Below are 15,940 nucleotides of genomic sequence, written 5' to 3'. Positions count from 1 at the left end.
GTATTTATGATTTTTTTTTAGAGTTTTGTTATTTGCATAGATATTTCTTATGTTTTCATTTAGACTTTTTTTATCTTGATTTTACTGTTGAATTGTCTGCTTATTTTATGTGTACTCGTAAGCTTACTATGCATGCAGTTATATCTTCAAACCACATAACGGCAGAAAACCTATTTGTCTTGTTGCTGTCCCCTTTCCACTAAAATGTGACCTTTGACCCTTTTGAACCACAAATATCTTAAATACTTAAAATTATGACACATGCCTGTGGGCTACGTCAAACATCTATAAAGTATTTTTCCATGTGGAGGGAAAGGAATACAGTACGTAGCAGTAATCGGAAGGTCATCCAAACGTGTGGTCAGGGAAAAAATGTTGAGTTGGGTGCATGGAGTTTTTGTTTGGCTTTTTTGCCGCATAGCCCCTCACCCAAAATGTGCAATCAGGCGACTAGCCAGACCGTAAAATGGCTATAAAATTGAATTTGAACCATGTTTGTGCACATGCATGAACAAAAACATAAAGAAGTGATGAAACAAAAGCAAACACAGAGGCAAAAGACAAAATACAATGTGAAAATGTAGGGCCATACAAAATTCAGAAAGTTCAGTTGCTGTCCTGAGGCCTTTTAAGGGTCATTTGTGCACAAGCAAAATATATGAAATGGTATCTTTATTTGCATTTATTTAAAACAACATATATTTATCTATATTATTATTTTGTACAAATTTTAGTATTTTATTTGTATTAGTATATAACTTTATCATTATTTATTTTTGATTGAATTCTGTCCCATTAATTATTTTGATTTTTCAGTTTAAATGTTGGCCACCAATCATTTTGCAACCTTTTATGACAAATCAGTTTGTGAATGCAAAAGCAAAACTGCTTCAAAAGCCATCGGCGAAACCATTTATTCCAGTCAAACGTCACATAATCAACAAAATATTCTACAGTACTTTTTTTGTCAGTAAAAAAAGAGGTTAGAACACAATAATTATACACATTAGATATGCTCAGCCAGTCTCGAAATAGCTACAAAAGTGCAGAGGAAGGCCTGACTGAGCAATAATATTTAATAAAAAAAAAAAGAAGAGAAGACAGACAACAATAGCATCTTGTTTTTTGGTGGTGACCATAAGAGTAGAAACGTGAAAACACCCACACACCCACCTACACACACACACACACACACACACGCACACACACACACACACACACACACAGGAAGTACAACATGGCTTTTTACAGCAATCTGTACAGTCGCTCATTTTCAAGGCATATGGCCAGAATATTCCAGAATCTGGCAACTCACAGGAGGATAGCGTGTCCATAGAACCCCCCCTGATCCCCCCCCCCCCAAACACACACACTATGACCGTGTAGTCCACCACTGATGAGTAAAACCTGGCTGCAGTTTCAGAGGTCAGGGGTCAATCACCACGGGAACGATGGTGAGGATGGCGTCCTCGTTACCACGCCGCACCACCACCTTGAGGCTTTTGTCCTTTTTGACGGCGGCGCTGACATCGTTGGCCGTGGAGATCCTCTTGCCGTTTATAGAGATGATCACGTCATGTTCTTTGAGGCCGCCGCTGCAAGACACACATTGATTCCCAAATTCAGTTGTCTGTCATGGGCTGTTTATTTGTAAATAATTGAAAAAAATACAGTAAATAAACTCTTTAAATATTACTCCATCTTGTGATCGGATCTGTGATCTTTTATTTTTAACTCGCTGGTCGGTGAATGGCTAATTTCAAATGGTAAAGCCATGAGGTTGATGTCATGTGTTGCTCATCAATGGATCCATTTATGCACACGTGTTTTGGTCGGGAGGAGTAACATGTGCTGTAAGCATGTTCATGACGACGCAATCACGGGAACAATCGGGCACACGCATGAAAAGACTAAATCCGGATTTGAGCATATGGATGCAGTTAGCGTATCAAAAGGCGAACGCTTTTGGAAGAGCTTAATTAAGAGGCCCTTGTAAAACACGAAGCACCGCAACCACGCTCGCTTGCACGCATTAATTAACACCACGGGAGCTCCCCACGTTACCCTCCTCCGTCCTCCAGGTAGAATGCTACTCAACGTTCTCTGCAGACTAACAGGAATCTGACTTTAACATCCTAGTTGGGCCAAGTCCACTAGCTTAATGCTAACATATAGTGCCAAACTCTATTGACTGGCTAGCTAAACTAGCATCACAACTTTTTTTTTTTTCTTCTTCTCTGTGCAAAGATGGAGCAATGTCATCTTTTGGTTGTTTTGAACTCCCTTATCCACATTAGGAGCAGTTATGCACTCATACATGACGCTAATTATGTTATTATGGTATATATCATTATACATGTTATTTTGAGACTTCACTAGCGGCGCCAGAGGCCTCCTCTCCTTCAAGGCTATTACAACCCTGCTCTGTAGCCCATCAGGCTAATGGAAGGTTCTCTCGAATGAGCCCACGCACTCCTCTTTTAAAGTATCAAAGTGCACCACAGATATGTTATTGTGCATAGTGGACACGAATGAGGCTTGGTGGGGCAGAGACAGGGAAACCGCAATGTGGAGAGGAACCCTCCTGTGTGAGGTTTGGAGGAATTGGCACCACCATCGCTGGGATTATATTTGCTGATTTATAAGTCACATGATCCAGCCAAGCAATAAAGAACCATGCGTCCATCGAATCCGTCTATCTGTTCGCGCTGTACCCATAATGTTTTGTGATTTTTTTTTATCTTTTGGGAGTCATGTGTGAAAACTATCACTTACATTGCAGCTGGCGTCTTCTCAATGACTTCCATGACGTAAGCGCCAGAGGTGATGTCAGGGAAGTCTCGATGTCGGGTCTTCAGCTCTTTGGCTAATCTGCGTGTTTTAAAAAAAAAAAAAAAGGGAAAACAGATGTAAGGAATAAAAAAATGCAGAAAAGTGGAGCCATCAATCATGCGAAACGTACGCTGGAGTGAGAGTCATCATCCTCACGCCGATGTATTTTTTTTTCCCAGATGTCGTGCCTGCGGAGAGACATGAAGACGTCACTCATCTCCCTGCCAGCTTCAGCCTGCTTATCATCTTCATTTTTCAATTCTTATTGATAACCGATGAATCATTACGCATTTTCCGAAGATTCTCATGGGGTTTTGTTTCATCATTTACAACCGGGAAGTCAGCTGACCTCATTTTTTGGAGCTTTGCATATTGTGAAAGACCCAACTGAATTGTTTGAAACCGATCCAGATCGTAAAATTGCCCCTCCGAAGGCTCAGTTGGCACTTAACATGACGGTTGGCATGGCCGCTCCAATTATCTTCTTGACCTGATGCAGCCGTCACCTTCCGAGAGGGCCAAAGACAATCATCGGCATTTAACTGCCACCTTCTCCTCTCCAATTAGCCTCACTGATGACAAGCGGTTTCCTAAAGACAACACAGCTGCTACGTCTTAATCCCGCGAGTTCTCTTCACAACACGCTTGTGGAAATAATTTAACGGCACATCTCTCCCCCCCGACCATATTCCAGCCTGGAAGATGCTGGTTAACCACTTTCCTTCCAGGGCTTTAATAAACGCCTTGGACAGTTCCACACTAATCTCCTCAGTTGTTTTTCTTAGCTTGATGCAAGTTAGAAAATGTTCCCAACACCAAGGGATTTGCCCAAATTCCATAATTGCTCATGTTAATGAAGACATGTAATGGAAAATTTAGCTGCAGAGTCTTTGGTAGGCTTGCCCAGCCCAACCATATACATTTTTTTTAGCTGCCTATTTCTGAAATGGCGTCCATGAGTGAATTAAGACATCAACGTTTCGCATGATAGCGTAAAGACAAAGATCAATATGATGGAAATTCAGCTCACCTCTGGACTGTCTCTCGTACGACTCCGCCAGGAATTGCTGGATTTTGTCCGAGGGTATGGCAAAGGAAATGCCGGCGGTCACTTTTAACGTGTTGATTCCGACGACCTCGCCATCCTGAAAGTATGATTCATATGTGTTTAGGAGGACAAAAACTAAAGTTCTTGGGTCAGTCCAACCCGGGCAGATTTGATCCAAAAGTGACCAAAAAAAAACCTCTTACCAGATTGACCAAAGGTCCACCAGAGTTGCCATACTGTCAAGAAAAATAATCATAAATATTTTAGTTTTCTCGCCGTGTGGCGCTGTATCCATCGTACGGGCCACGTACATTGATGATGGCATCCGTCTGGATGTAGTCCATGTCGGAGTTGCTCAGGCCCAGTTCCCGGCCCCCCCTCTGGGTGGTGCTGACGATTCCGGTGGTGACGGTGTTCTGCAAGGAAAACGGGCTACCGATGGCCACCACGAACTCGCCCGGCCTTAGGTCCGACGAGCGGCCCAGCAGCAGCACAGGTAGCTTGGTCTGCAGTGTGAAAGGAAAAGGAACACAATGAGCACTCCCATAAAAAAACAATAACCCCCTTTCCCGGAGGAGCCCCCCCTGCAACTAGCAAACGATGCTAGCCAGCGAGATGATTTAGCCTCGCTGACAAAGCATTCTGCTACACGTGCGTGGAAACAGATGGCTGGAAAAAAAAAAGTCTAGGTAAATAATGACAGTTTAGCCGACTTAGTTACAAAGCGGCGAACATGGCGGCTCGCGCTGCAGGAGCAGACACACGGAGCAAAGTTATATTTATCTCGCCACGCTGGTGAAATCATCTCATGCTGCTGGGAAAGCCTGAAGTCAAACCACATCACGCCGCTGCCACTTTACTAACACTCACTTCTTACATAAGAAAATAATGATAGGTACTTTAGTGTCCAGTCTTGATTCAAAGTGAGCAGAGTGACACAATAAAAACCATCAATGAGAACCAGAGCTGAACAATTCATCATATTGTCTGATTTGGTTATCAGGAGTTAAGATGAATAGATTTAGTTATCAAGAGTTAAGATAAATAAAAATATTTCAGGGGGAGGGGGGCACGGCCCTCAGTCCCCCCCCCCCGTTAGCGCCGCCAGTGGGTGAGAGTCTTCGTCGGGACATTGTGGCGTTTGTCTGGTCGACGCTGCGGTGTGAAAAGCAAACGTGATACCTACACACACAAACACACCGTGTGTGTATGCATAAACCGGGCAGCCTTGACAGTGTTTGACATGTGCAAACACAAACAGACACCTGACTTGTAGTCTCTATGGCAATACTCACAATTTTAACAATCATATTTAAAAAGGAATAAATCTATAAAAGAGAAATGGAAAAGCTCATTCGCTCCTTGCTATGGTTTACATTAAAAAGCAAAAGCCATGCATTAGTGGGGCTGAACTGCAGAGCCACAAATCTGTCTAAAAGTGGCAAATGCATCAGTTTATCGGCAAGGTAACACGGCACTCAGACATTTGGACATTATGTCCGCGACCAGTCGGCGAAGTGTCACAAATTGTGGTCAACAGAGAGCCGTGACTCACAGCGGCTATTCAAGCCAGAACGCACACGCGCCTTTCACCAAAAGTCACAAAAAGGGGCCTGCAATCAGATGGGAACAACGGACACCACAGATTACAGGAAGAGAATGTGACACATGGGTGTCAAGTCCACAAATAAAGAAAAAAAAAAGGCAGCTAAGCAGAGTCTATGTTAAGAGAACGTACGGCGCTGACTCACATGTGGCAGTGTTGCAATTAATTTCCTTTTAATTTATTCTCGGCAGCGGGAAGAGGAACGGAGGAACCCGCATTTGACGAATTTTCCCACAGAAAAAAGGAGGTGTGGAATGAATCAGACGTATGGACAGAAAAGCGGAGGTGGCTCGGTCCAGTCACATGACTTAATTCAAAATGACTCCAGTCGACATTTAATGCTTGTGTATATTTCTGGCCTACTTATGACTTACACATGCGTGACCTCCTCTGCAGGTACGCAGCTGCCATGGAAAGAAGAGCATCGGAGTAAAAGTTGCTTTATTGGCTTGCTTGCTTCAAGGCACCGTTAAAAGCAACATGACTAACTCCCGTTTAATGGAAGCCAGATGCAAATGCAGCATCATTGTTGATGGGCTACAAAGGGCAAATTCTGAAACCATGTCCCACTAGATTTACGTTAAAGGCTGTTCTCGAAAAAGCATCCCAGATGTTAGTCCGAGCCACCCTCACACCGCGATCACAAAGCTAAGCTAGCTAACGTTGTTGACACGGGCGCAAAAAAAGCACTTTGCGTCCATGTGGAGCTGCTAAAGGTCCAGTAGTTCACATAAGAGCGAGCGCCCGCGTTTGATGTGTTCAAGCTCTGGCGAGACGCCGTGGAGAAAACTCTTTGAACTTCCCAAATCACAATGATGAGAAGATGAGGCATGGTGTGGCCATTTTCTTTACCGTCAAACGTGTACTTATGTGTACCACTTAAGTGATGCTGACCGGCCGCATGTGACCTTCAACGTGGGCGGAGACTGTGTGTGGACAGGCTAATGTGGACATGTGTATGTCTCAGAATGAGTAATGGCCGGGAGGGAAATTTTATACGCCTCTCGATTATAATGTATTCGAGAGGCATCTTAGCGGGATGCCGGCATGTGTTATAATCTTAGAAAGAGGTGGAGGAAGGGATGCCAGTTTAAAAGCAAGACAACAACCAATCCTTCAAACATTACTTGTTAATAAATACTGTACCAAAGTATTTCCTGTCCATTAAAAGGCCCAAAGATTTAATCGGACCCACGCAGAGAGCATGCGAGTGTTAAATGGAAATTTGGAGCTTCTTTAGTTTACATGGGACAAGAGCAAATCTGGGGTCAAACAGCGGGAGGAATTCAAGTGATTCATTCATTTTGGCCTGTCCATGAAGGTCTTTCCACTGGCAAACACACTCGCAGGCTTCCATGTCCCTGCTGAGTCGTCTTCCACTCACACACACATGCATACAGTATACACATATTTTTGTCCACAGCCACTGATTGTCGGGGGATGCGATGTCAGAATCTCATATTTCCTGAGGAAACGTTTACCCGATGTAGAAGATAACGAGATAATGGCCGGAGCATATTTTATACACGGACACAGGATCTTGGTTTTTCTCTCTCTCTGCAAATAAACGCGGACATGTTTCCTAAAGCGTCTCGAAAACCAAAACCAGCACTAGGCAAATTTCCCAGCGGGAATGTTGGGTTTATAATAATAGGTGGAAACACACTGTGCAGTTCCTGAAGGCACAAGAAGCGTTGATGTCGGTGCCATTTTGCGCTCTTTTATATCATCTTCTAAATACCGTAATTTTCGGACTATAAGTCGCACCGGAGTATAAGTCGCAATAGCCATAAAATGCCCAAAAAAGTGAAAAAACCAACATATATATGTATATAAGTCGCTCCTGAGTATAAGTCGCCCCCCCCCACCCAAACTATGAAAAAAAACCGCGACTTATAGTCCGAAAATTACGGTACTTTCTCATTTTTTCCAATAAACACAACTTTACCCTTCTTTGAATGAAGCTCGCGACTGTTTTAGCTAACATTGTAGCTGCTAGCAAGCTTTCTCACTTTGTTTACAATGCACATCATACATCGATGCTAACACTGAGCTGGTACGCTAATGTTCAGGCAGGTACGCTAATGTTAGCTGACAAGAGCAAACAAACACTATTTAAACATCTCATTATTTATGTTCTTTTTCTCTCTCTCCTTGTACTCAGTACAGATCTTTTAATATGTGGACTGTCCAGGCCAAGTGTTTGCGGGTTTATTCGGCTAGTAAAATCATGTTTGGAAAAAAAGCTAAGCTATGCTGCAGAAGCCAGCCTGTAAAATGCTCTCTCAAGCGATTATAAAGTGAAGGTTTCAAGACTTTCTGGGCTTTCATTACATATGAATAAATTACACTAGTGAATGCATCCACTTTGAGTGAAATAATGATATGATAGGAGTCTTTATTGTGCATGGCCACGTGCCGCAGTACTCAAAGTAGCCTCAAAGACTACAGAGACCAGCCGTCCTGAAGACCAACTGACCACATTGCTGGCTTTCCCCCCGTTCTGTTTCTCAACCCCTTTGCCCTCCAAAAACCAAAGTCCCCTCCCCTCCCCTCCCCTTATTCCCGTATCCTCTGAAGTTCCAGACGTAATGTATTCCCCAGAGTTTAAGGGCTTGACCGCAAACCTCGGGAATGGAAAAAAAGTCCACTTTCACCGATGGATGATGAGACAAAGAAGTCTTTGCGTTCTACACGGGGCTCTCAGTTTATGACGGTCGTGACATTTGAGGTTATGAACGGGGCGTAATAAACTAGTTTGCGTAGCGGCATCAGAATATGGAGTCACACTCAGTTACCTTCACGATTTCATTGCATTGTTTGACATTTATGGACTACAAGTATTTAAAAAGTACATATGTAAAAACAGTATGCTTCTGCGTCTTTCGATTATGCGCGTTATATCAAAACTTGTTTGGTGACTAGTTAAGTGAAGCAAGGGAACGCAACTTCAATTATTTCAGGGTACAGCGAGGACACGCCACCATCTTTGTCGTGTCTCCACTCTCCACAACAAAAAGAAACATAATGACAACGCCAAGGCAGCGGCCGGGCGTCTGATGCAAGACGACCCGAGCAGAACAGCCCCCTGAGGGATAACCCTGTCATCAAGCGCTTCTTCTGCCACTCGTTTCCCGACTTCATTACAGGACGAGAAGGCGAAAAAAACAACAAACAAGAAAAACAACAAAGCCGCTCTGTTGCAGAAGAAAACAGTGATTGTCCTTCATGCGAAACTTTTGGTCGAATTTCCAACTCCCCTTGTGCTTAACATTATGTACAATTTCTTACAAAAGTATCTCCTGATTTTATTCCCAATGAAATTCTGAAACTGAAACAGATAAATGGCCAATCAGAGACAATCGGTTAGCAAACAAACTAAAAATTAGCCTAGCTTCCACGTCCTCTGTTCTTCTATGTATTTTTCCATCCACCTTGTGGCGCTGTGCTGCCTCTCAAAGGTCAGCCTCGGTACTGCGATACTTATGGTCAGTGTGATCTCTCACGTTAAAACAAAAATGGGTTAAAACATTACAAATGAGTACGTGTGCGCTTCGCGGAACACCCTGGCCTGCCGCCGTGCATTCCGGCATGTAGGCATTAGCACGTCGCGTGAATGCCTCGCATCCAGCAGACGGAGAAATAAACACAGATAGTGAGAGCGAGCGCATAATCTATGCGTTGTTGTTTTAATGCTCTTTTTTACCCAGCAGCAAGGGTAAGCCTATGACATTACGCTGGCTGAGCGGTAACAACCGCTGGATCCGAGAGTTGGCACGGGGCCTCCCTGTGCTGAATTTGCATGTTTTCCCTCCGCTCTTGTGTGGCTTCTCCAGCTTCCCAAAAAACATGCGAGGTTCACCCAAGACTCTAATTTGCCTTCAATGTTTACATAAACACATTTTCTATAGCGCTTGTCCTCACGAACCTCAGGCAGACACGCGAAGCACGGTTCATTGAAACTTACGTTTGTGTATGTTCTGCTTGGATAAAAGCATCGTAAGGAGTGGGACCCTAAAAGGAGCTAATGCTAGCCCCCTCCACATCTTTTGGCTGCGCCTGCATTTTCACTTTACCCTCCATCTGCATTATCGTGATTTACCACCAGCAGACAACCGCCCGTGCCGTTAAAATGAGGAACAACACAGCCTTGATTTAGTTGATCGGGGCACAAAAGTGAGTCCTGCGCCTGAAACTCGAGCTTCCTTGGAAATAATCACATGATATGTTAGTATGGAGGTTTGGAAATTATGGGTCTATTGAAAGAAAACAGGTACTCTATAGAAAGCGTCTAGACAGTACGAAGCAAAATGGCAGAGCAATTACGGAAACAAATAAGTAGCCATCAGTGTTAGCATTAAGCTAGCTGACTTTCTTTTGACAAAATTATGTTACGTCTTGGTGTTAATCGTAAGCGTCTTAACCACTCACCGGCGCCTCGATCTTGATGAGGGCAATGTCGGAGCGCTCGTCCACATCCTTTATTTTGGCGTCGTAGATGGCGCCGCTCTTGAGCTCCACCTTGACACGGTGTTTGTTGGCCACCACGTGGGCGTTGGTCACAATCTGGCCATCGTCGGCCACCACGAAGCCCGAGCCGCTGGCAACGGCCACCTCGCGCTTGGAGTACGTCATCCTTACCGGGTCAAAAAAAAAAAATTGATATGGAATTGTAGACGTTGCATGCAAATGATAAACAGAAGGGTGCTAAGCAGTGAGCCTTGAGGGACACCGTTCTTTTCTGTTCTATTTTCATATTATTAACTTCAGAAATCTCACTTTAGTTTTGTAAATTTGGTTGCATGCATGTCTGCTTATGGCAAAACCAAATGAATAAACCCAGAAAAGTTTCCCAGTGGAAAGTTTGCGGAAATTTCCTGGACGTGGACCATAAAGCCTCTCCTTTGCTACTCTGGTGTCAAGTCAAACAAAAGCAGTGGTGCATTAAATTCAAGACAGATTGGAGAGGCAAGACGACGATGCCGCGAAACCGGAGGAAGAACCGGGCGACACAGGTGACCCGAAACAGGAAGCAGGAAAGTGGATGAGGAAAATGACAAAATATTTGCTTAGCATTCATGTGAGCGGGCGCTCAAGTACACAGGTGGGCTGTAAATTTGAGAGCACACACACACAGAAATGAAAACACACACACACAGGTGCTTGCTTCTTACTTGCGGTAGAGCTCAATGTGAACCACAGCTGGCGCGATTTTCTCCACCACGTCTGCAATGAAGTTGTACTTATGTCTCAGGCTGTCTGGGTTGTCTTGAGCTGGAAATACAAAGTAGGACACACACACACATTGGATATGAGACAATGATACACAAACGCCAAGTCAAAAACCGACACGCTAAGTGACGCAAGAATACAAACAACTTGTCTTTGTCGTGAAAAGGAAGGAAATGACAGTTGTGGTGCGGTGCGGACTGTCTCGCTCAGGTCTGACACACATACGCCAGCGCTCACACACACAGACTTACACACACATAAACAATGACACACGCTCAGAAAAATGTCCACTCAGTCTTCTCCTTGCACTCAGTCACAAACACACACTCAATGACTTTTTTTCTGTGTCTCTCACACACATACACACACAACCCTGACATTCCTAACCTTCACCTCCATTTTTATCGCCGCACCTTGGTTTTAAATATTCAACATTTCTTCCCGGGGTCCGCACGCACGCAGGCACAGGTTGTTGGCTGCGAATTTCTCAGGCCGGCCCACCATGCAAGGGGTAATTTGCAAACGCGGCGCCGGGCAAGTCAGGAAACGTTGCGAGGTGCACCTGGTAATTAAGCTGTGTACCCATTCGACACTTTTAGCAGCGCTCCTCGACAGGAACATTGATTGGAAAATATTACAGCAAGCCGAGGAGAGCGTTTGGAGTTTCCCAGGACAAAGTCAAGGATGATAAAAAATAGAAAGGAGGAATTTTTTTTTTCTTTTTGATGATCGCTAAATCACTCTTACCTGACGCCACAATTATATGTCTGAACTCAGCAATCCACCCACCCAACTTTTCTTTCCCTCCTCCCATTCATTATCCGCCATCAGTCTTTTAATTGACGCACCCTTATTTTGATTCATCCTTCAATTCAGTCATCTTTTTTTTTTAAATCCATCTTTCATTCCTCTCATTCATTATCTACTCAGCCCTTTATCCCCCCATCCCTCAGAATGTCCTTTCATCCATCCTTATTTCCTTCTACCTTTTCATCCATCCATTTTCCTTCTGTTCACCCATCCATCAGTCCTCGCTCCCATTAAGTATCCAGCCATCGGTCTCATCTTGATGTCTTCCATCCATCCATCCATCCATCCATCCATCCATCCATCCATCCATCCATCCATCCATCCATCCATCCATCCATCCATCCATCCATCCATCCATCCATCCACCCACCCACCCATCCATCCATCCCAAAACAGAGGAGCACCCTTTCCTCACACAAACATGGACGAAGAGTTCATAGAGTTCAGAGCTCGGCATCGTCAATCTGTGAAATCTGCTCCAAGCACCGCTCGCGATTATTGGGCCCGCGTGTCCTCGGCATGCAACGAGATCCAAAACAAATTCCTCATGTTGGCATTTTCAGCCGTTGTGTCAAAAATATTTGCAGCGTCTGGATTTTCGTTCGCCCCCCCTCCCCCTTGCCCAGTTTCCTCACTCAACATCACCGTCATTATTCCTCATCGTAATGCGTTTAAAACGTGTGTAAAAGCAAAGTTGGCCAATTTCAAGAGAATATCATCCTCGGGGGACGGAGCAGCTTTTGGCCTAGTTAGTCTGCCAAAAACAACACTTTTAGGATTGGACATTAACACCCCGACAGAAAGTGAGATCATCTAGTTCATTATCGTTTTTTTTTGTTTGTTTTTTTATCAAGTGAGGACATTGCAGAAGGTGGCTCTTTTGACTGTCCTGCTTTGCTTTCAAACTCTCAAGATGAACATCTCCAGAGAAGCAGCAGCGACGGGCCGCGTTTTTCTTCCACTGCCAAATAAAACGTTCCACGTTTCAGTGCAGATGTGGAAATTCTCGCTGCAGGAGCGTCGCAAAAAACCAGGAGGCCCCGATTCGCCGCAGGGCAGCCTGCAGCTTTCCTCTCGCTCACGAGTGACAAACAAATGACGGGCCGCCCCGACCGCCGCGCCCGCACGACTTTTTGATGTGCGTGTCAACCTCCTCCCCGAATGGACGGGTTGCTAATTTTGTGTTTTCCTTCGTGCCGTCTGCTCGAGGAGGGCTGGCGGCTTCCAATCAAAGGCAGACGTTCCGTCATGTGACTGCTGGGAGAGATTTACGGTATGAGGGCAGAGGCGGAGCTTGAGAAGGAGACGCAGACAGGAGAGTGACGATTGGTTGGCCTTGGCTACGTTCGACGCTGAGGGAGACGACAACAGGTGTTGGATGTCCGCCATTTAACTGCGTCTGCTTCCTACATCGAGTCTCGTCTGTGAGCTCGGCAACATGGGAAAGCACTCCAGTGGAGGCCTTCTGAAACTTTTTCATTGCAGTGAAGAAATATTTCTTAGAACCTCTTCATATTTTATTCCCCCCCAAATCCAACCCCAGGACTCTTATGATAGAAATCGAAAAGTTGGTGCGGTGTCGTTCTAGGTGGGCTAGACTTTGTCTTGGTATTTTCACTGGCACACTTAAGAACTGTATCGTTGTGGACAAGCTAACTGGATTCGCCGCTAATAGATACGGTTACACTCTTTAAAATCGATCCAATTAGCCAAAGCACAGCCAGTGTTGCCAACTTAGTGATTTGGTTGCTATATTTAGCGAGCGGTTCTAGCGACCTTAATTCCGGCAGCGTGATTTTCACAGTATGACAAGAAAGCCGTGATGTGAGCTGGCGTAAGATTTAGATCGACCTTCTGGAAATTTTGACCAAGGTTCCGATGTAGATTGGTTCGCCAAGTTTGAGTTTGGGGCTCCCCTGATTAGGATAAAATGCCTTTCACATGACAACCTAATGGAGAGCAGGTCCACCATTTTATACGGAATAACATTCCTGTCTGCTCGGCTAATTGAGTCTCTCACAGGCGGTGTGTTTTTGATCAAGGAGATGAAGTCCACATGAGCCGCTTGGTGAGCGAGCCCATGTCAAGCTTTAACGCCATGACTTCATCCACGCAGTCAAAAGTTGAAAGGGCACGCTGGAAGAACATGCGGCAACACAACAGAATAGGAGCTTGTTGTTGTAACCACGACAAGCTGGCACCGCTTGTCACTGCCTCCACTTGAAACCACAACGTTCATTTATGAGGTCACGCTCGGCGGCCTTTTGTGTGTATTTAAAGATGGGAAATGAAACAACGGGACGTCAGCCTGAGGACATCCGAGCGTGGTTTTCTTTTCTTTTTCGACATATATTTTGATTAATTTATTTATAGTGAATAGTTATTGGACCGGGGTGAACTGTTTGATTTTATGGGATATGTCAATAAATAGTTTTCTTATTTACATTTTATTATGTAATTTTCTAACATTTAAAATGTGTAATTTATTAATAAACAACTGCAAAATTGATACTAGTTATTTTAATATTACGATAATAATGCAAAACAGTTCAACTATTTATTATCATACAAAACTTGCTCTTAAATGCATTGTTTTGATTGATATCTATTTTTGTTGTGTTTCTACTTGCAATAAATCATTCAACCAGTATTTGCATTGTGCCTAAATCAAGAACAGAGCAAACCACAAGTGGCCCGCGGGCCAAACTTCACGCACGCACCCAAAGAAGAGTCCGCTTACCTTTGCCGCAAGCCCCGCGCTGAATAAAGATCACCGGCGGCTGCTGGAGCTTCTGCGCCCGGCGGCTGACCCTCTTCAGCTCGCAGACGTTCCGGTAGGACACTCCGTCGCTGCCGCAAACGGGCTCGACGTCTTTGCACGCGCAAATGCCCGTTTTGCTCCTCCGGCGCACGGTGGCCGTGAAGCCCACGCCGCCGGACACCGAGCACTCCAAGCCGTCTCCGCACACCGGGTCACCCAGCTTGCCGCTGCCGCTGCACGCCTCGCCCTCGCTGGACGCGCACACCGGGCAGCACTGGCACACGTCGAGGGTCTGTCCCGCCGGGCATTCGGACGATGGAGGTCGTGGGCACATGGACTTGTCGCAGCGCGCCGGGCAGCCCACCACGAAGCGGTTGGAGCTTTGCGCGTCCGCTGCCAAAGCCAGGATGGCACACAAAAACCACAACATGATTGAAGTTGGGGAGAAAACTTTTGTGTGCTTTTTTTTAAAGTCCACTTATTGTGCTGCGCTTGCAGTCTTGTCGGATGGGAGCTGAGGACTGAGGAGAGAGAGAAAAGAAGCTCCAGCTGAGTTTACGTTCCGCTGGCTCACATCCACTCCCTCTCTCTCTTTCTCTGGAGCACCACAACAAGACTTTTGATTGGCTGAGCCTGCTGCGTGACGCATTTTATCCAAACAAGGATGGCAGCCATCAGATGACAGACCGCCAACATTGTCATTTGGATCAGAACCAAATTGAACATGTTTCCATTGTTTTTTTCCCATTTTCAGTGGGTGCATGGATTTTCCCAGGCCCCGGCTCCCACGAGTGTTTTTTGTGGATTTCCACTCTCGACCACTAGATGGCGACACATCTCGTTTGACACTAAATTTGAAAGAACAAATACAGGAAAAACTCAGCCTAGTAATGTGATGGGATTCATTGAATTTACATTACTTATTCAAAATACTTTTGCATTGCAGACAACAGCACCGAGTACTCGATTTGTCTATTGCCCTGCTTGACATCGGGTTTTGGCCCGTTTGCCCACTTCTTTCCCATTCCCGGCTCCAAGGGGAGCCGAGCGATCCTCTCTCTATGGTTAATTTAGCCAGTTGTGGCTTCACAAAAGCACCATTCATTTACAGAACGTGGCGAGGTGAACATCTGCTCCGGAAGGGGACTCAGGAGTCTTTAAAGTTCCCCAATAACACCACTAAAAAAAAAGGTCACTTGATGTATTGCTGTCATTCATTTGAAAGACCGGTCGATGATTTGCCCAAATTAATACCTCCCCGGTGACATCAATCAAAAGTGAGCAGAATTGATCTTTGTATTTAATTGTATTGTAAAGATGAATCATCTTACTTGAAGTCATTAGTAGTTGAGGAGCCAGATGCCAGCCGGACCACAAATGATAAACAGACGAGGCAGGCGGATGGATGAAAAGGACCTCAAGCGTGCAGAATGTAAGCAACACCAGAGACCAGGGCAAGGATGGGCGCCTCATGATGTCTCCTGCTTTAAAACAGCACGAAGGGTTTGAATTAATCCATACGAGTGTCTTGGGCCTCCACATGAACTGAACAGAGATAAATATGGAGTGATGCAATTATGACGATGATCAATAAACGTGGTGAGTCGGTGGTTTCCATCCATCCAATTTCTGGAGGGTGAGCATCTGACAG

The 15,940-nt window shown here is 45.0% G+C and overlaps 1 protein-coding gene across 1 annotated transcript; it reads right to left on the bottom strand.

The window, feature by feature from the left end:
- Positions 1-898: 898 nt before the first annotated feature.
- On the bottom strand, positions 899-14,893 carry LOC133158544 (serine protease HTRA1A-like). Its single transcript, XM_061285808.1, has 9 exons — positions 14,269-14,893; positions 10,661-10,760; positions 9,918-10,122; positions 4,192-4,386; positions 4,084-4,116; positions 3,863-3,977; positions 2,963-3,020; positions 2,776-2,871; positions 899-1,595 (listed from the first exon to the last, which is right to left on the bottom strand). The coding sequence occupies exons 1-9, from the start codon at positions 14,717-14,719 to the stop codon at positions 1,427-1,429; spliced, it is 1,422 nt and encodes a 473-aa protein (XP_061141792.1). The 5' UTR covers positions 14,720-14,893; the 3' UTR covers positions 899-1,426.
- Positions 14,894-15,940: the final 1,047 nt, after the last annotated feature.

Source organism: Syngnathus typhle, linkage group LG8 (genome assembly GCF_033458585.1).
Source record: "Syngnathus typhle isolate RoL2023-S1 ecotype Sweden linkage group LG8, RoL_Styp_1.0, whole genome shotgun sequence".
In the NCBI taxonomy this organism is placed as follows: domain Eukaryota; kingdom Metazoa; phylum Chordata; class Actinopteri; order Syngnathiformes; family Syngnathidae; genus Syngnathus; species Syngnathus typhle.
Note: the sequence above shows the minus strand (reverse complement) of the source record. Positions and strands in the feature narration are given on the sequence as shown.